The sequence below is a fragment of the Rhea pennata genome, chromosome 33 (genome assembly GCF_028389875.1).
Source record: "Rhea pennata isolate bPtePen1 chromosome 33, bPtePen1.pri, whole genome shotgun sequence".
In the NCBI taxonomy this organism is placed as follows: Eukaryota; Metazoa; Chordata; class Aves; order Rheiformes; family Rheidae; genus Rhea; species Rhea pennata.
The window spans coordinates 541,658-560,760 of record NC_084695.1 but is presented as its reverse complement, the minus strand read 5'-3'; the positions used below and the strand labels follow the sequence as shown (position 1 = coordinate 560,760).

Below are 19,103 nucleotides of genomic sequence, written 5' to 3'. Positions count from 1 at the left end.
GCAGAGGAGCAGTTAGGCACCAGGTACATCCAGGAGCTGCTCCAAGCCGACACTTGTGTAACGAAGACCGTAACCCAGATGCAAATCTCCCGGCAGCTCCACACGTGTGAGCACGGGTTGAGAAACTCTTACATTTTTCGCTGTATTTATTCCCAAACGCTTCCCCAACCTCTGAAGAAATCACTTCACCCGCTAATGAAACGCAGCTGCCTCTGAGGTGGAACAAAGCAAGGCTTATGCAACGGCCCGGGCAGGAAACGATGAATAAGCCCGAGACTCGCCGGACAGGGAGACACACCTCACACGGGTTTACGGCGCGGATACCCAACGCGCCGGCAGGCACGCAGGGCTCTTGTTCGGTCTTTGCCCCCCGAGAGCAGCTGCCCGAGACCCCAACCCATGTCCTCACTGATGAATCTGCCCCCTAGACCTGCCCGGGGGCTTCCAAACCTGCCCCACCACCCCCCAGACCTCCCTGGGGCTCCCTATCTGCCCCAGACCCCCTAGATCCGCGTCCTGGGCTTCCCAACCTGCCCCATAATCCCAGAGACCTGCCCATCGGGCCCCCAAATCTGCCCCGTAACCTCCTAGACCTGCCCTGAGGCCTCCCAATCAGCCCCACAATGCCCTAGACCTGCTCCAGGATGCTCAGGTCACTGCTGAGCTCCCAAAGCTGCCCCCTCAGCCCCACCCATCACCCCAGGGTATCCCAGCCTGTCCGCTGACCCCCCAACCAGCCCTCTAACCCCTTGGCCTGCCATGAGGCCTCCTAACCCGCCCCATGACACCCTAAACCTGCCCCGCAACCCCCTACACCTGCCCCGGGGCCTCTCGACCTGCCCCACAACCCCCCACACCTGCCCTGGGGCCTCCCAAACTGCCCCACGACCCCCCACACCTGCCCTGGGGCCTCCCAAACTGCCCAAAGAACCCCCACACCTGCCCTGGGGCCTCCCAAACTGCCCCACGACCCCCTACACCTGCCCCGGGGCCTCTCGACCTGCCCCACGACCCCCCACACCTGCCCTGGGGCCTCCCAAACTGCCCAAAGAACCCCCACACCTGCCCTGGGGCCTCCCAAACTGCTCCACGACCCCCTACACCTGCCCCGGGGCCTCTCGACCTGCCCCACGACCCCCCACACCTGCCCCGGGGCCTCCCAAACTGCCCAAAGAACCCCCTACACCTGCCCTAGGGCCTCTCGACCTGCCCCACGACCCCCCACACCTGCCCTGGGGCCTCTCGACCTGCCCCACGAACCCCCTACACCTGCCCTGGGGCCTCTCGACCTGCCCCACGACTCCCCACACCTGCCCTGGGGCCTCTCGACCTGCCCCACGAACCCCCTACACCTGCCCTGGGGCCTCCCAAACTGCCCAAAGAACCCCCACACCTGCTCTGGGGCGTCTCGACCTGCCCCACGGCCCCCTACACCTGCCCCGGGGCCTCTCGACCTGCCCCACGAACCCCCCACACCTGCCCTGGGGCCTCTCGACCTGCCCCACGACTCCCCACACCTGCCCTGGGGCCTCTCGACCTGCCCCACGAACCCCCTACACCTGCCCTGGGGCCTCTCGACCTGCCCCACGACTCCCCACACCTGCCCTGGGGCCTCCCAAACTGCCCAAAGAACCCCCACACCTGCTCTGGGGCGTCTCGACCTGCCCCACGGCCCCCTACACCTGCCCCGGGGCCTCTCGACCTGCCCCACGAACCCCCCACACCTGCCCTGGGGCCTCTCGACCTGCCCCACGAACCCCTACACCTGCCCCGGGGCCTCTCGACCTGCCCCACGAACCCCCCACACCTGCCCTGGGGCCTCCCAAACTGCCCCACGACCCCCCACACCTGCCCCGGGGCCTCTCGACCTGCCCCACGACCCCCCCACACCTGCCCTGGGGCCTCCCAAACTGCCCCACGACCCCCCACACCTGCCCTGGGGCCTCTCGACCTGCCCCACGGCCCCCTACACCTGCCCTGGGGCCTCTCGACCTGCCCCACAACCCCCTACACCTGCCCTAGGACTTCTCGACCTGCCCCATGACCCCCCTACACCTGCCCTAGGACTTCTCGACCTGCCCCACGAACCCCTACACCTGCCCCGGGGCCTCTCGACCTGCCCCACGAACCCCCCACACCTGCCCTGGGGCCTCCCAAACTGCCCCACGACCCCCCACACCTGCCCTGGGGCCGCTCGACCTGCCCCACGAACCCCCCACACCTGCCCCGGGGCCTCCCAAACTGCCCCACGACCCCCCACACCTGCCCTGGGGCCGCTCGACCTGCCCCACGAACCCCCCACACCTGCCCTGGGGCCTCCCAAACTGCCCCACGACCCCCCACACCTGCCCTAGGACTTCTCGACCTGCCCCACGACCCCCCACACCTGCCCCGGGGCCTCCCAAACTGCCCCACGACCCCCCCATACACCCGCCCCCCGCCCCCGCCCTCTGCCCCCGCCTGACCCCTGACCCCGCCCCAGTGCACGCTGGGAGCTTGGCTCCCCTCGGGGGCGGGCCCAGCGCCGCCGTTCGGGCAAGACGCCGATTTGGGGTTGGCCAATGCTTGCGGAGGAGGCGGGCTCTGCTCCGCGCTCCGACCAATGAGAAGTTAGGGTGCAGCGCGCTTTGGGGAGGGGCAGCGGGGCAGCCAATGAGCTCAGAGGATCCCGGAGGAGGCGGGCCTGTGGGGCCGTCCTCGAGGACCCCGGTCGCGGGCGGCCGCGGCGCCGCCTGATCAGCCGCTGCGCCGCGGCGGGCCGCCGGGCAGCTCCCGCCTCAGGCGGCCGCCGCGGACGCCCCGCGCCGCCGGGGCCCTTCGGCGCCACGTCGCGCCGGGGCGGCGCAGCGCGGGCGGAACATGGCGGCGCGCTGGCTGTGGCTGCTGGCGCTGGCGCCCTGGGCCGGGCCGCGCGCCGCGCCGCCGCCGCCGCCCGACGCCGAGGTCACGTTCGTGCTGCCGGCGGGGCGCCGCGAGTGCTTCTACCAGGGCGCGCCCGGCAACGCCTCCATGGAGGCCGAGTACCAGGTGCGGGCGGGCCGGCACCGGGGGGGGGGCGGCCGGTACCGGGGGGGGCGGGGCCGGGGGGAGCCGGTACCGGGGGAGCGGGGGGAGCTGGATGTGGGCGGGGGGAGAATAGGGTTTACCTGCAGAATTTTGGGGAGAAACAGGGATTTTAGAGGTGGTTGGTAGCGGCAGGATTTTGGGGAGAAGCAGTGGGATTTTAGGGGTGGTTGGTAGTGGCAGGATTTTGGGGAGAAACGGGGATTTGGAGGGAGTGTCGCTATCATCTGGATTTGGGGGGATTTGGGATCGTTACTGGCAGGGTCTGGAGGGGAGCAGGAGGGCTGGGGGGGTGTCAGTGCTGTCAGGATTTTTTGGGGGGGGGAACAGAAGGATTTGGGGAACAGCTGGTGCTGGCAGCGTTTGGGGCAGCTGGGAGGGTTTTGAGGGTTCGGGGGGGGGGTCAGGCCAGGGACACAGTCTTGGCGCACTGGGACTCTTGGGCTGGTGCTGGGGGAATCGGGGCACTGGGAGGGGGACGGACGGACGGACGGACCCGGTGCCACCATCCCCGCTGCTCACGGCCGCGTCGCCACCCCAGGTGATCGGCGGAGCCGGGCTGGATGTCGACTTCTCCTTGGAGAGCCCCTCGGGGCTGCTGCTGGTCAGCGAGTACCGGAAATCGGACGGGGTGCACACGTGAGTCCTGCGCCGTCGTGCCGCCCCGCCGCAGCCCGGCCTGGCCCCGCCGCGCTCACCCTCGCGCTCTCCTCTCTGCAGCGTGGAGCCCACGGAGGCCGGCGACTACAAGCTCTGCTTCGACAACTCCTTCAGCACCATCTCGGAGAAGCTGGTGTTCTTCGAGCTCATCTTCGACAGCGCCCAGGACGATGACGACGACGCGGACAACTGGATGGAGGCGGTGGAGCCCGAAGACATGCTCGATATCAAGATCGAGGACATAAAGGTGGGCGGTGGGGACGGTGCGAAGGGCTGGGGGGAGGCAGGCGGGAATCCCGGCAGGGCTCGGCCCAGTCGCTGCCTCCGACTGGTCCCAGCTGCCGACTGGCGTTTCCGTGCTCTGTGCCCAGGAATCCATCGAGACCATGAAGAGCCGCCTGGAGCGGAGCATCCAGATGCAGACGCTGCTGCGAGCCTTCGAAGCGAGGGACCGCAACCTGCAGGAAAGCAACCTGGGCCGGGTGAACTTCTGGTCGGCGGTGAACCTGGGCGTGCTCGTGGTGGTGGCCTTCCTCCAGGTGTACATGCTGAAGAGCCTCTTCGAGGACAAGAGGCAGGTGCGGACGTAGAAGGCGGCCGGGACGGGGCTCTGCTGCCCGCAGGGACGGTACGGAGCCGACGGCAGAGCCGGAGGGACGCGCGCCTTTCCGCCCGCTCGACTGACTACATCTCAAACTGCTGCTTCTCCCCTCCCCGCCCTGGCTGCGGGGATTAAAACCAGCCAGATTTTACCCCCGATGGCATCGGTGCTTTGGAGCCGTAGCGAGCGGAGGGCCGGGGAGGGGAGGGGAGTCACGCTGGGACGCCGCGGGTGCGAAACCGAGGGGCCGAAGTCGGTCCGTTTCCCCCCCCCACGGCGGTGTCTCCGGAGCGTCCCGCTCTCCCCTGGGAGCCGGGGATACCCACGCGGCGCCGGTGTTCCCTCTCCCCGCGGGAACGCGCCCAGAAACCGCTTCTCTCCTCGGCTCTTCCTTGGACCGGACGCGCGACGCGAGCGCGGCTGATTCCCACAGCTGCTCCTCTTCGCTGGGACGCGACCTACGCGGGTGGCTCTGCGCAGCGCCCGGCCCCCCGGGGAAGGAGCAGCCCGGCTCCAGCCAGCGCTGGCCCCTCTGCTTCCTTCCCTGCCCGCACACTGGGATCTTCCCCGCGGGATCCCGCTGCTTCGGCTGCCTCCGGCTCGCAACGTTGAGGGGATATTTGCCCCCTTCTTTGCAATTCCCGCCCCTCAGGGTGCCACGTGTCTCCCTGTCCCGCTTTGGGCACGGTGCATCTGTGTTCCCTGCCCCGGCTGAGCCCCAAACCGTTCCTAGTCTGCCCCACGTGGAAGGATCTGGTGTCCAGGGCTGCACCTCTGCTCTGGGGACGTGTTCCCGGTCCCAGGCCCCCTTCGAGCAGCAGATCCGTGGCTGGATGACCTGGCTGCGTTTACTCACCGCGGAGCCGTCCATCAGCTCCACCTGACCAAGCCTTTTAGGAAGAAATCTCCGCTGAGCATTAAAGGCGACGCGTCGGTCACCGTGAACCCAAGTTAGGTTATAGTCTTAGTCCTGCCCTGGGGCTGTACGAACTGCAGCCGTTGCCCTCTAAACCGAGGGGAGTCAGAGGGCAACGGGAGCGTATTCCCGAGGGAAAAGGGCACTGGGAGAGGGTTCTCCATCCTGCATCGCTTATCAGGCAGGGAGCGGGGCCAGGCCCAGCCCTGCCCGCACGCAAGTATCCCTGGCGTCCCTAAACGGGGGGAGGCAGCTGGGTTGGGGGGGGGGAGAAGAAACACTCCAAACACGGGGTGAACCGTGGAGGTATTTTATGTGTTTCTGCCCCCGCCGCGTCCCTGGAAGACGCCCCTTGGGCCCCTCGCGCGCCGCCCGCGAAAGGGAAGGGCAAATCCCTTCGGTCAGTGCAGAGTTGCCCGCAACTTTGCAGGTGGGGCGAGGCGAGCTGGAGCCGCTCCCGCGCTCAGGGAGGGGGATCTTTATCCGTTAGATCCCGGTTTACGTACAGTGACGGAGGTAAAAGGAGCCCAGAGAAGTCGGTCGGCCTGAGGAAAGCCAAATCCGGCTCTGCGGGCTCCCTGCTGCCGTGGGAGCCGACGGGGAGGATGCTGTTACCCAGGATCAGAACCTCCCGGCACCGGGAACCCCCTCGTGCGCGCGCCCCTTGCCACGTACTTTGTGCCTGGCTCGAGAGCCGAGGCCGCGTCCCGTCCCCGGCGCCGCGCGGCGGAGGTGGCAGAGGCGTCTCCGGCCTCCCGGATCGTGGCTTCGCCCGGCAGAGCCGCTTGGGGGGGCGCGAGCCGGTGGGGAGCAGCGGGACTGGCGGCTGGTCAGAAGAACGGCCGGGAGGGAGCCGGGCGCCTGGTTGCAAGAAAGAAAGAAAGAGGGAGAATAATAATAATAAAAGGTGTTTGCACGTATCTGTGCTACCCAGAGCCCTGCGCTGCATCCCGGCAGGCAGCTCCCGCCCTCCCGGAGCGCTTCCAACCGCTCCGGGGGAGCCCGGCCAGGCCCAGGAGGGGAAGGGGCTTGGTGATCTCGGCCAGCTGGGAAGGCGACCGCCTTTCATCAGCTCCCTCGTTAGAGTCCTCCAATTAGCAGCTGGTTGCAGCGACTCGGCTGAGGCCCCGCGACTTTGCTCCCGGTGGCCCCCGTCTCGGCTGCGGGCAGCAAAACCCCCCAAATCCCCTTTTAGCTTTGCACCCGATTTGGGCTCCCCTCCTGCCCGCTCGCAACGCCGGAGCTTCGCACGCTTGCGCGCTGCTGCGGTGCCGGGAGGGGAGGGGAGGCTTCGGCCGGCCCCGGCCCTTCCTCGCGCGTCCTGCAGCTCCATCGCGTGGCCAGGCCTGCGGCCGGCCGGCGCCGCACCGCCGGCGAGCAGCAGCGAAGCAGAAACAGCCCCCGGGGAGCAGCGACGGCGGCGCCCGCCCGGGGCCCCGCAGGGCCGCCCGGCTCCAGCCCGCTGCCGGAGGCGGGAGCCCCCGGGCGCCACGGGGAGGACGGCGGCCAGGCCTAAAGGAGCGGCGGGTTCTGCCTCGTCCCGGCTCGGCCGGAGCGACGCCTCCGTCTCGCACCGAGACCCACTGGGTCCGGGGGTTGGTTCTGGAAAGCCAGTGCCCCCCGGGGAGCAGCTCTGCAGCCCGGCTCCCAGAGCCGCTGCAGAATTCCCGACTTCCCTTTTGGAAGGAGGCGGCCGAGGGGCTCGCGCGGCGCAGTCCGGGAGGGTCGCGGCTCCTGCTGCCGCCTGCGGCATCGAGCCCTCGCCAAGCCCCTCGGTCGCAGCCACCGGCAGCCAGACACCGGAGGAAAAGACAGGAGGGAAGGTAGGGATGAGACAGAAAACACCACAAAGTGCCCGGAACTTTCACCAGAAGAGTTTTTTTTCCCTTTATTTTTTTTTCTTTTTAGTTTATTAATAGGATACAGAATGGAGGCACTTACACATTGGCAAACCGAAGGAACAGGAGAGACGCGTACGGGCCGCTTCGGCCACGCGGGACGAGCGCGACGGAGGCCCCTGGGCCGTCTCAGCAGGGGCAACACCAGGGAGGGGGGACGGCGCAGGGAGGAGCGCGGCCGGCACCGGGCCACGGGGCCGGGCAGAGCCGCGGCGGCTCTCCGGCTCCCAGCGCTGCTCCCGGCCGGGGTTAGCACCGGGGATTAGGGACGGGCGGCCCAGGCCCCTGCGGAAAAGTCTCTTCGACGGGGGTCGGAGTTAAGGCAGGCCGGGCTGCAGCCCCCTCCCGTGCGCCCCGGCCGAGCCACGGGCTTGCAGGCGGCAAGGTCGGGCTAGGGCTGGAGTTGATGTTTTGAAAAAACTTTTTTTTCCCTATACAATTAACAGTCTTTATAAGTATTTACAACCTCTGCTCCCAGCCAGAGCCCCGCGGGACAGCGCACACGCCGTTAACTCTCCGGGAAGGCGTGGCGGCGGCGGCGGCCGAGGCACGGCCGGCTCAAGGCGCGGGCGCTACAGCAAGGCTGCGACAGCAAAGCTCCCCCCGGCTAAGGGCGTCCTCGGAGCCGCGCGGGGCGCGGGGGAGGCCGCCGAACCGCCCGGGAGGACCCGTGCCGCGCGCGGGGGCTCGGAGGGCGGCCGGACTCTCCCGCCCGGCGCAGCGGGGCCGAACGCTCCCCGTCCTCCTCCCTGGGCTTGGAAAAGCTGCGGCTCCGCAGGCGTCGGAGAGCCCCCGGGGCCCAAACAGCCGCCGGCGGCCCAGGCCCGCCCTCATCGAGGGCGGCTTCGAGCTCCCCGCCGCCTGCGAGCGGGAGGCGGAAGGCTCCGACGCGCTCTTTGCACAGGACCCACCTCTCCGCACGTCTCCTCCCGTTATTCCAGTCTCTTTTTTGGGGTCAGCCTGGCTTTGGGTTTCTCTTGTCGCTGACGATCGCTACTCGCAGTCGGTGTAGGCACCGTCTCGGTATGCGCGCTGCTGGCCACTTTAAGGTGAGCACCAATTACAGACCGGGGCGAGTGCAGGTGTTGCAGAAGAAATACCTGAGGTTTACTGCTGAGCGGCACCTCTTGAGAAAAGCACTACCTGGACAGTCTGCTCCTGCTTGCGGCGTATTAGATTTATTAGCAAATCGCTATCTGCAGTCCCATCATTTTCCATATATAAATTTTCCTCAAAGCTATAAAAACTGAAATATAGACTATGGTCAGATTAGCAATCAACTTCAAGGTAAGGGGTTCAGGAGAGAAAAACAAAAATCACTATGTTTTATATATAATATATTAATACAAAAATTCTCGGGGGAGGAGGAAGAGGAGGAAAAGGAAGAAGAAAGCATATAGGCAGGAATCTGATCAGCCTCAACGGCAGCTTTAGGAGATTCTGCACACAGCCAAAAAAAGACGACAGTCTTTGAGTCAACCGCCTCTCAGAGCTCTCCCGTCCCCGTCTCATACATTCAGACGATCCCAAGGCAAGAATGCTGAGCGTTTGCGTGTCGGAGGAAGGGGGAGAGGGGGGATTTCTGACAAAGTGCAATATTCAATCCCCAAAGAACATACTCCTCCGCGGTTTATTACACACGGGGCACAGCGGGACTCGGTGCACCTAGTGCTAGGGGGCTTCTCCGGCGCCGGCGGGTCGTCCTGCGCCAGCCCCTCGCACCGTAATGCCAACTACCCGCTTCCCAGCTCGGACGCGGCCGAGAGGAGGGAGGGAGGGGGGCATCGCCCATCCTTAACTGATGCCATCGGTATTTACAAGCGAGGATGCGCTGCGCCCGTCCCAAGGAGGGGACTCGGCGTGCTGGTGGGGATCGGCCTTGGCTTGAACCGCTCTGCTGACTGATCACAGGTAGGATGGTTTTAAAAACGAGAGATTAGACGCGGGGTTTCCCCTCCTCCCCCCTGCTCCCTCCCCCCAAACGGCAAACGAAAGCGGCAGGCGTGGGGCAGCCGCTCCGGGCACGCGGGAGTCGCTAGCAGCCCCTGGGCGGTTAATCGAGCAGGGAGGGTTCGGCCGGTCGGATAATGGTCGGCCGGTTCGGCGCGGCGGGGGGTCTTCTGCTGCAGAGAGAACAACAAGGGGAACAGAGGCGTGAGCCGGGGGGAAGGACGGCGGCGGGGGAGACCCGGCGCGGCTCCTTGGGCCGGCCGCTCTCCTCGGCTCCGCTGCGCCCCGCCGCTCCCGGCACGCGGAGCTCGCTCCGGAGCCGCGTCGCTGCAGGTGGGAGGCGGGCGCGGAAGAGCAAAGCTGGGAACGGGACCGTGGTCGCGTTCTCCCTGCTAAGCCACGCTGTTTCCTCCCCCCCCCAACCCAACAGCGCCAAAAATCGGGGACGCCAGTGGGGCTGGGCCCAAAGCCAGCCAGACGGGCAGACCGAGGCAAGACGGCCCGGCGCTAACCCAGCCGACTCCGCGATCCGGCGGGATCTCCATCGCCGCCCAGGCTGCCCGCCAGCGGCGCAGGCGCTCCCTAACCGCCGCAGCGACGGACCTGCCGCGTCCCGGGAGGCACCGGCAGCCGGCCGGCATGGACCGATCCGTCTGTACGGATCTCCAGAGGCACACCGGGCGGTAAGGGACTCGCGGGCAGCACGGCCGCCTCGGGGAACGCTGCCCGGCACAGCCTTGCAGGGCAGCTGCCTCGTCCCTGCCACCTCCGCTGCTGGGAGGATGGGAACCTGCATCCTGGGCTTACGCTGCGGGATACACGCTGCTTCGCAGGTGCTATTCCAGCCAGGAAGAACGGCTATGCTGGGAAAACCTGCGCGCCAGCTCCCCTCTAACCGAGGGTCTCAGCCCCTGGCGGCGCCGGCGGCGTTAACGCGAGCTCGGGCCAGCGCGTGGCCCAAGGACGTAGCGCTGGAAGCCGGTATCCCCATGCCCACCTCCTGGGGAGGGCCGGGTGCCCGGCTGAGGACCCCCCGGGCACGGGGGCAGCCAGCTGACGCAAGGTCTCTTACCTGGGCACGCCTGGAGGGATGCCCGGGGGAATGCGCGCCGGCCGCGACGGAATCTGAGGAGGGGCTGAGAAGGGGTCGTTGTTAGCAGCGAAGATGTTCTGAGGTCCTGGGCGCGATGGGATGGGGGGAGCGGCGAAGGAGGAAGGTCCCCCTGCGGGGATGGGGATCAAGGGCGGCCCCGGAGTGGGGCCCCTCACAGCGGGCGGCCGGCCCGGCGGCAGGACGGCGGAGACAGGTCTGCGCTGAGGCGGGGGGCTGCGGAGGAGAGGAAGCAGCTCAGGGCAAGGGGCGCTCGGCTAGCGGCCGCTGCGCCCCCAGGCAAGGGCCCTCTCCCGAATCCGAGCTGCCCACCCCTCCAATTCCTTCTCCGAGCGCCCGTCCCTGCCCGGCGTACCTGTGCCCGCTGCTCGTCTGCAGCCACGTGTCATCCACGGGCGGGGGGACCGGTGTGGAAACCGTGCTGGTGCTGATATCGCCGATGATGTTCAAGGCCTCTTTCAGGGCGTGGTACATCCGCAGCATGTCGTCCCTCCTCTGCGCCTGGTCAGCTGACTCCTCCATCAGGCTGTTCTGGTCGGCGGACGAGTACAGGTAGGCCAACAGCTCCGAGTGGATGAAATCCTTGGTCTGCAGAGAACCGACGGCAAGTAGAGGTCAGCCCTGAGACACTAAACGCATGAGAATGGGAACGGGGGAAGCAGGAGCTAAAGGACCTACAGCAGCACAGGAAGCCAGGACACATTTATCCCAGCTCCGGAAGGCGAGCGGAGCCCCAGCCGCTCAGGAGCTGCGGGATGGTTTAGCATCCCGGGATCGCTAGAACTAGGCTGGAGCAAATGCCAAGACTCAAACTGCCTTCTCAGCACAGCTGCAGCCAAGCAGCTACAGCACAAAGACGGGAAAATTAAGAATCGAAAGATCATCAAATCCCATTGCTGCGCTCTGGCCCAGCGACAAACACGGTGCAGCTGATCCGCCGAGGGGGCTCACGACTCCTCCCCAGCGAGTGCTGCCCCTGAACGTCCTGGGCCCAGGAGCTCCCCGTCCCTCCGGGCGGGCTGCAGCCAGGCCAAGGCTCCCCCTGCCCCAAACACAGCCACTCACATTGTTTATCATGAGGTGCATTATCGTCTTTGGCATGAGGTCCCGGATGGACTTGTTGATGATGCTGACGTAGGAGTCGACAAGGTTGCGGATGGTTTCCACCTGGCGCTCCAGCTGAGGGTCCATGGAGAAGGTGTTCTCTTGGACACCATCTTCGTTCTCCGTCTGCGCAGGGAAACCAGGGCACAAGCTACCGTCAGGATCTCACAGACCCGTTTGGAGCCAAGTCACTCCTAGTGACGGCGGGTGAGGAGAGATGTGGCCAAGGGGGGTTCGCATCCAGGACTGGTTTACAAGAGTGGCCTGAAACCCCTCCGCTCCACAATTACTCCCCAGCTTTTCCATGTATTTCTGTGGATGCTTTCAGAAATAGAGTTGATTTCATAGCTCAGAAGAAACTAAGAGATTCATCTGGACAGCACAAAGTAGCACCATGCTCAAGTTCAGTATATTCTGCAATACTGAAGCATTTTCTGGAGCACTCGGTCTAGACTTGTGGACACCGTGAGACAGGGAGAAGCCACCGCGGTATCTACATGGGCCTGAGAACCTACTATAACACACAGGGACTGAAAATTTGAGAACTGAAGCCAATAGCTCACTACTACTAAGTCTGGAGGCTTCTCTGGCAGCCTCTCCCCAAGCTGGTCTTGGGCTGCACCCCTTGGCCAGCCTGTTTCTGGGAGGGGGTCTGACAAGTCGGGGGATTGTTTACTTGGTCTTTCTCTGGGTAAACTCCTGCTCGGAGGAAAGAGGCCTTCCAGCTGTCCACATCTTCTTGGGAGTCGCAGGCCAGCTCAATCTGACGGAGATCTTTGTACACGTTCCTGGGCAAGAAGGAACAGAGCTGGGTGTAAAGACCAAGGGCTGACACCAACCGGGAGGCCTGGTTATCAGTTATGGTGGAGGCAGGAGACTCCACTGACCACGCCAGCGGGCCCATGGGACGCAGCACAAGCGAGGTCTCCAGCACCACCAGTCCTCCCACCAAGGGGCCAGAGGAAGCCTGAAATCCCTGCAGAATGTGTGTGTAAATATTGGCAGCTGCTGCTTCCTCTAGAGAAATCCTCCTTCATCAGATTGCAGCTGCTTCTGCCTCGGAGCACAATACCAAGTGGAAGGGGAAGCTGGACACATGGCTTGGGCGCTGACCAAGGCCAAGGCAACGCGATCAGCCAGTCAACCACGGAGCGTACTCCACATTCTGAGCCCGGTGCCCTACCCGGAGATTTCAGGAGATACCCACATTGGACACCCAGTCTCCTTTCCGAGCTCACAGCCCTTACCTTTGCTCTGTGTTGAAGATGGCAAAGACGTGTTTATTGGACATAAATCCCTTCTCCACATCCCTGATTTTTAAATTATCCAAAGGCAACATGTATTTCTTCTCCTTCTCCTGAAGAGAGGACACGAGGGAAGACAAGGATGAGAGTGAGCAAGCACACGGGCGCTTCACTAAGCCCCTTCTCCAGCCTTCCTCCGACACCCTCCAGGAACCCGCTCAGGGCTCGGAGTTAGCTCCCACGACGGAGGGGCTGGTGATTTCCTCAAATCCTCAGCCGAGGAGGCCTCCCAAGAGCAAACGGGCTTTGCAGCTCGGCTCGCAGAGCTGCCCAGCGGACCCAGGCACGAGACCGCTGGCGGGAGCCGAGAGCGTCGCCCGGGACGGAGCAACGCTCCTTCGCTCCACCGGGAAACCTCCCTCCTTCCCCCGAATTAGCAGCTCCCTAGCTGCGGACAGGCCACGCTCGCGGCTCTGCTGCAAGGACGCCGCGGACCGGACCGCCGCGTTGGGTACCGATCTAGCTCCCGGATTTCCTCGCCTTCTCGCCAGCACTGGGAGCGTCCAGTGGCGCTAGGAAAGAAGCCGCCCGGGAAGGGGCTTTGGTGCCGCCGGGACTCTGCCCTGCTGCAGCCCTGCTCGCGCCCTGGCAGCCCCCCGGGGAATCCGCCCGTGCCGGCGGGGGCGGCGCGAGGAGCCGGGCCTCGCCGTCTGGCACGAAGGCCGCCGCTCGTCCGGGAGGCCGCGACGCGGCCCCGCCGAGGGGCCACCCCGGCCGAGCGGCGCGGCCGTCTCGCCGCCGAAACGCCACATCTGGAATTGTTTATAACAACTCCAGCTCCGCTTTGTCTCCAGATGCTGCGCACACGGTCCCAAAAGTGACGTTCGCCTTTGTAGAGAGGCCGCGAACCGAAACCCTTCCCCCAGCGCCCCCCTCCACCGCCGCCCCACACTCCTCCTCATGATTTCCTGAAAAACCCACAACTTTTTTCCAGACTGGATTCGGTTGCAGACTTTGCCACGTCAGAAGAGACAAAGCAGTTTCCTTTCGCCGATCGGCTCCTCTCCTTGTTAAAAAAACCCCGGGAGGGGGAGAGACGCCCCGCGGATGCCCCGGGAAGTCGGAGACGGATCCAGCCCAGCCTGCCCAGTGTTCAGACTACCTGTTCAGGAGGGTATAAAGTTGTACAGTAGTCTGCACATTGGTTAGATCGGGTTTGGCAGAGCAGCGCCCGCGCAGCGCCCGAGCAGCCGCAGGTAAGGGGGGGGCTCCGGCGGACCCAGCCCTTCCCGGGGGGACCCGCTCGCTTCGCTCTCGGGCTCGTCCGCGCGGCGCCTTTTTCCCGGAATTGCTGGAAGGGGCCGGGCAAAACGGGGCGACCGCGGGGGCCGCGTGCAGCCCCCCTCGGCCCACGCGCCCCTGAGCCGGGACGCTCGCCCGGGGCATCGGCCCTTCCCCGCGGGGCGCCCGGCCGAGAAGCTGCGTGCGGAGGGGCGGCCGGGGGGGCAGGGAGCGCTCTGAACAGAGCCCCATTCACAGGCAGCGGCTGGTTCTCATTACTCGGAGCGGAGGGGCCGGGCGAGCGCCCCCCGAGCGGCCCCCGCGCCGGAAACGGGCCGCCGCGCCGCGGGTTTATCCCCTCGACGCGCTGCCTTCGCTTGCAGCCTTTAAGGGGGCTTCTGGGGGGGGGGGGAGGGGGGAGGCGGCAGGGGAAAAGAGGCAAATTAAGTTCGCAGCGGCGCTCGAGGGGAGCCGGCAGTCCCGCAGCCTGCTCGGAAGATAACGCGCCGAACAAAGGCGGCCCGGGCTTCGCCGGCGCGCCGCGGGGGCTGCCGTCCCGCTGCAAATAAAGTTCTCTACGTGTCTCCTGTTTCTGCCCCGCGTGTGCTCGGCTCCCGCGGTCCCCGGGCCCTGTTTCGCCCCTCTCGGCTGCTCCCAGCCCCCTCTGCCCGCAGCGTCTGGCCGGGAGGCCGGTGACGTAAGGGGAAAGGCGAGATCACCAGCCGCGTTTCAGACTGCGGGGGCGGAAACGCTGGAAAATCTGAAATCTGAAAGCGGCCGTGGCCGAGATGCCAAGGAGCCGCGCTCGGAAGAGATGCCGGCTCCGCCGGCGGCTCCGAGCAGCCGGGGGCTGCCCCTTCCCGGACACCGGGCAACCCTCCCGAAGCCTCATCCCTCGGTGCCCTGGGACGGGACAAATCCTCCCGGGGCCACGAGGAACGGAGCAGGGCAGCGGGGACGAAACCGCGCGAGCCCTCTCGGCTGCGAGGGCGGCACAGGCCGCGGCCAGCTCCTGCCCGGCCCAGATCGCGTTTCCCTCTGAACTTCGAGCCTTTTCCCGCTAGCGGTGGCCACATCCCGGACCGCAGCAGCTCCACCCCAGCGCCTGGGCTTTAACCCCGTCAGCAGCCCCTGCCCGAGCGGACGCTGCGACCGTGCAAGGTTCAGGGGCGACGCACAACGCAAGAAGAGCGTGGCGAGCCCACCGCGGAAGGCGAGGGGCCTCGGGCTGGGGGCAATAAACCGACCGTCCCACGGGGTCTGCGACGGAGGGGAAAGCTGCTCTTTACTCAGAGCCAAGCCAGTGCCGGCGGCTTTCCTCGCCCCGAGACAGAACCGAGGTAGCTTCTCTCCGACCACGTTCGCTCGGAGGAAGCCACTCCACCCGCGTTGCTCCCCGGCTTCGCCCGGCCCTGCGCCCGGACGGTTAAACCTGGGCTGTAAGAAACCCTCCTCCTGGATTTGATTTCAGCCCCGATCCGCTGCTTGGGCGGAGGGTGGTCACGGAGGCGGCGGGCGTTAGCACGGGGGCACCCGTGGCGCAAGCCCACCGGTACAGCCAGTGCCTATAGGGTCCTCAGGGCACTAATGGACTCGGCTAAACTTGTCCTGCTCTTTCTTGCCGCTTGAGGTGTGGCAGATCTTGCAGCAACAGTTCAACCACAAATTAAAAAAATCCTTCCCAAAACAGGCAGGGCCCAGAGGGTGCCTGAGCTGCGGGGCCACCCCAGGGCTCCGGCAGGCGCAGGCAGCTGGATCTTGTACGACCCCCACTTGCCAGTATCTCTCGGTTTATCTGTGTTTACACAATCGGGAGGTCCGGGGGAGTGTCTGGAGACATGGAATTTGCTGGCTAGGATGGAGCTCGGCGCCCGAAGGGCACCCTCCAGAGGAGGCCCACACTCCTGCACACCAGGAGATGACCAGACTCAGACCCTGGGGCTAATTCTCAGGTTTCTCCCGCCCTCAACACAAGTATCTCAACTACAGGCAGCACGTTCTTTCACTCTAGGAAAAAGGGCTGGGATCACTGCTGGGAGAAATGCATCTTATTCCCACCACAGCTGCAGACTCCAGGCAGGGCTCTTCTCACGCAACAGCTCGAGATTCACAAACGGCAGAGCCCACCCCCCCCGAAACCCGTCCTTCCCCCCTGCACCTACCTCCTCGTCCTTGTACCAGGACAACGACTCAGCCGTCAGCACAAACCAGTACTCCTTGGAGCCTCCCTTCATGATGCTGATGTTGTTAATGGTCAGCCAGCCCCTGCGGATCACCTGGAGAGAAAGGAGCGTGGGGGGGAAACGGAGGGAGGAGGGGAGGGAGGAAGAAGAGGTTACGGGTGACTGTGGAGTCTCCAGGGGAATTCCCCAGACGGAGAGCAAGGGGAAGTGCTCCTGAGCCCAGGAGTCCACCTAACCCATCACAGAAAGCCCTAGCCTCAGCAGAAGACCCTTAACCAGGCAGATTTCTAGGCCCCATCGCACACAGAAGCTACCAGCATGTGGAGCGATGTCTAGAGCTCCCCAGGTCCCCGGGCGAGAAAAGCAGTGATCCCTTGTCCCTCGCTGCTGGTGCTGTCCCATTAGCCAGCCAGAGCTAACGAAGAGCGAAAGCTCCCAACGCCCCAAAGGGGTAAGGTAGGCAGCAGCTCGGAGCACATCTCGTCTTTAAGAGGACCAGGGGCGCCACCATCTCCGTCGCGCCTCCAGTTAGACCGTGAAATCCAGAAAAGCAGAGGGCGGCTTTGGGGAACCCCGAACAGAGGCTCTGGCTCGTCTGTCCTGCAGATCGGCTGCGGCACTGCGGCCCAGCAACCCCGCTGGCACACGCGGCGCGGGCACGCTGAAACCTCACAGCGTCCTGGAGGGAAGGCGGATCTAGGCCTTCATCCTGGCTGCTTCAAAGCTGCTCCCATGCTGCCTACTAGCAGGACCAGAAAGGTCTCAGGAAACTGAACAAGCCTAATCAGCAGGGCACGTTCGCAGCAGCGTCTGCCAGCTTGCCCAGCCCCGTAACTCGTCCTCCCCTTCCCTGTTCTGCTCAGAGTCTCCGTGACCACGTGCCCTCGCTGAGTACGGCCAGGACGTCCCCCAGCCTAGTCAGACCTGGCGAACCTCGTGTTTCCTGCCCAAACCCACTCCCCACCTCGCGCGGTGCTCCCAACCCCGCATCAGCCTGCGCGCTCGGCGGCGGCTCCCCCGCCTTCTCGTCGGCTGGCCTAGGCGGCCGGTCTTCCCGAGCGCCGTGCTCCTCGCGGCCGGCTCCCTCGCAGCCCCGCGGAGGGGTCTAACATGCAACACGTGACAGTAGCCGACAGCAGCGGGGCAGCAGCGTGCCGAAGCGGCGTTGCCAAAGCCTTACGTAGCAAGCGGCGGTTTTTCACGGCACGACAAAGGAGCGCTGCGCTGTCCGGGGGTCCGCGCCGCGGCCGGCTTCTCCGAGGCAGGCGGAGGCGTTCCTGGTGGTAAGCGAGCCCGGGGAGCAGACGGCCCGCCTGCAGCCCCTCTCCGTCGCCGCGCCGTCCCGGCAGGCACGCTCTCTCCCAGCGCCGGCGGCGAGAAAGGCTCACGTGAGCCGGCAGCCGGGCTCGACAGCCGCAGTCCGCGCGGCCCCGGGGGCTGCGGGCCTGCTGCAGACACGCGGTAACGGGGCTCCTGCACCGGCGACACGACACGAGCCCTCGCCGGGCTGTCGGGCACCCGACTTTGCACCATCAGAGCAAGAGGGGCACGCTGCACTGACACCACTGAGACCCCTCCTGTAACAATTTCCTCAAGGGGAACAGCCCTTGTAGAACAACTTGGTGGCTACGGCCGCTCGACGCGCCTTAGCCACAGCAGAATCCCTGCTGCAATCCCTCAAGGCCTGCCTGCTGGAAAACACTGTCACTTACCAAAAACCGCTCGCAGCCGCGAGAGCGGGCAACAAAGACGTGCTAAAGCTGGAATCACTCCCGGCCTCTAACGCTGACAACCCAGGGCCTGTGCGGAGACGAGCGCCTGGGGCCGCCGGGCAGCACGCTGCTCGGCCAGGCAGAGCGGCCCGGACCGTCCCGCGCGCTCCCGAGGGCCCCTCGCCACAGCGGCGGCAGATCTACTTCCCTCAGCTTCGGATATTTGGGACAGGCTGGGAGTTTTCTAGCATGTCAAACGAAGACGAGACTACTCTCGGCCCACTGGGGTTTCCCCCGTTGTTCCTGTACTAAAAGGAAGGTCGCCGCCGCTTGTTACAGGCCCCAGGACGACAGCAGACGCCTTCAGACCGAGCTGCGAGCCTCTCTGCCCGCTGGGGCCGTAGCGGAGCTGCCTTCCTCCAGCCATCACCCCTGCGGTCTTACTGCAGGGCTCCTACAGCAGCTGACGAGAGCCGACGCTCCGCCGCGAGATCGTGCTGCTCTTCCAGCTGATGCCCATCTGTTTGCAAACGACATGCTCCCAGGTAGACGTGGCAGCGGAGGCCCTCCGAGCCCGGCTTTCTGCCACGTCACCCCGCCTAGCACAGAGCCTCCTCTCGAGGCAGCGAGGTGACCCAGATGTCAGGAAGCTGTCTGCTCCGAAGAGGAAATCTGGCCAGAGTCAAATCGCCCCGGGGCAGGAGCTGCCATGCGATCAACGGCAAAAGCGACCGCTTCCAGAAACCAGCGCTGAAAGAGGACTGTCCGCCAAGCCCCGGCTCCTGAGGGACCAGCACATCCGACACGTTCAGAGAGAGCCCGGCCAAGCTCAGAGGTGCTACAACGCCCTAACATCCTGCGTTCAACAGCACGAACAGCCACGCACGTCGGGACACGACGATCTCCCGAGAGCGTCGACGGCAGCTCTGCAAAGCCCGCGGCCGAGATCGCCTTTGGCGGCCTTCGGGGAGCCCTCGGCCGCCAGCCTCCGCGTGCCGGCACCGCGGGCGCCCGCCGGCCGCGGCCCTTCTACCCCAGTGCTTCACAGGCGTTAGTACCACCACACAGGTTAGCAGCGAGCAGACAGGGGAAAGGCACCGCACGCTGAGGGGGGCTGATTCGAGCCAGTCCGAAGCATGGATCGGAGGCAAACAAACAACCGTCGTGGAGAGGCAGAGAAGAGTTAGACACGAGGTAGTTTGGGAGTTTGTTATGGCTTGTACGGGAACCACCCGTGAGCAGCTGCGACTAGGAGACCCAGGCAGGGCTCCAACCTCGGCCTCAGAAGCCGTGAGCCGGTGCGCGAGGAGCCCGTCAGCCCTTTCACGCCGCGGGTTTCCTGTGCTCTGCTGGGGGAACCTGCCGAGGGATCACGCCAGG

The 19,103-nt window shown here is 65.5% G+C and overlaps 2 protein-coding genes across 6 annotated transcripts in view; one reads left to right on the top strand and one right to left on the bottom strand.

Moving 5' to 3' along the window:
- The first annotated feature begins 644 nt into the window (after positions 1 to 644).
- TMED1 (transmembrane p24 trafficking protein 1) lies at positions 645 to 4,480 on the top strand. The gene is made up of 5 exons (XM_062598337.1): positions 645 to 652; positions 2,907 to 3,027; positions 3,605 to 3,702; positions 3,784 to 3,970; positions 4,095 to 4,480. The coding sequence occupies exons 1-5, from the start codon at positions 645 to 647 to the stop codon at positions 4,311 to 4,313; spliced, it is 633 nt and encodes a 210-aa protein (XP_062454321.1). The 3' UTR covers positions 4,314 to 4,480.
- Positions 4,481 to 5,534: 1,054 nt separating this feature from the next.
- DNM2 (dynamin 2) overlaps positions 5,535 to 19,103 on the bottom strand; it is a 40,212-nt gene continuing 26,643 nt past the window's right edge. For 4 of the 5 annotated variants that reach the window (XM_062598500.1, XM_062598503.1, XM_062598501.1 and 1 more), the window contains 7 exons: positions 15,991 to 16,104; positions 12,551 to 12,660; positions 11,980 to 12,091; positions 11,265 to 11,429; positions 10,555 to 10,787; positions 10,161 to 10,415; positions 8,295 to 9,261 (listed from right to left, as the gene is read on the bottom strand). In XM_062598500.1, the coding sequence (XP_062454484.1) occupies positions 9,192 to 9,261; positions 10,161 to 10,415; positions 10,555 to 10,787; positions 11,265 to 11,429; positions 11,980 to 12,091; positions 12,551 to 12,660; positions 15,991 to 16,104 (1,059 nt within the window). In that variant the 3' untranslated portion in view covers positions 8,295 to 9,191. Of the gene's footprint in view, positions 6,102 to 8,294; positions 9,262 to 10,160; positions 10,416 to 10,554; positions 10,788 to 11,264; positions 11,430 to 11,979; positions 12,092 to 12,550; positions 12,661 to 15,990; positions 16,105 to 19,103 lie in introns of those variants that run through there. The other variant, XM_062598505.1, reaches the window with a different exon arrangement.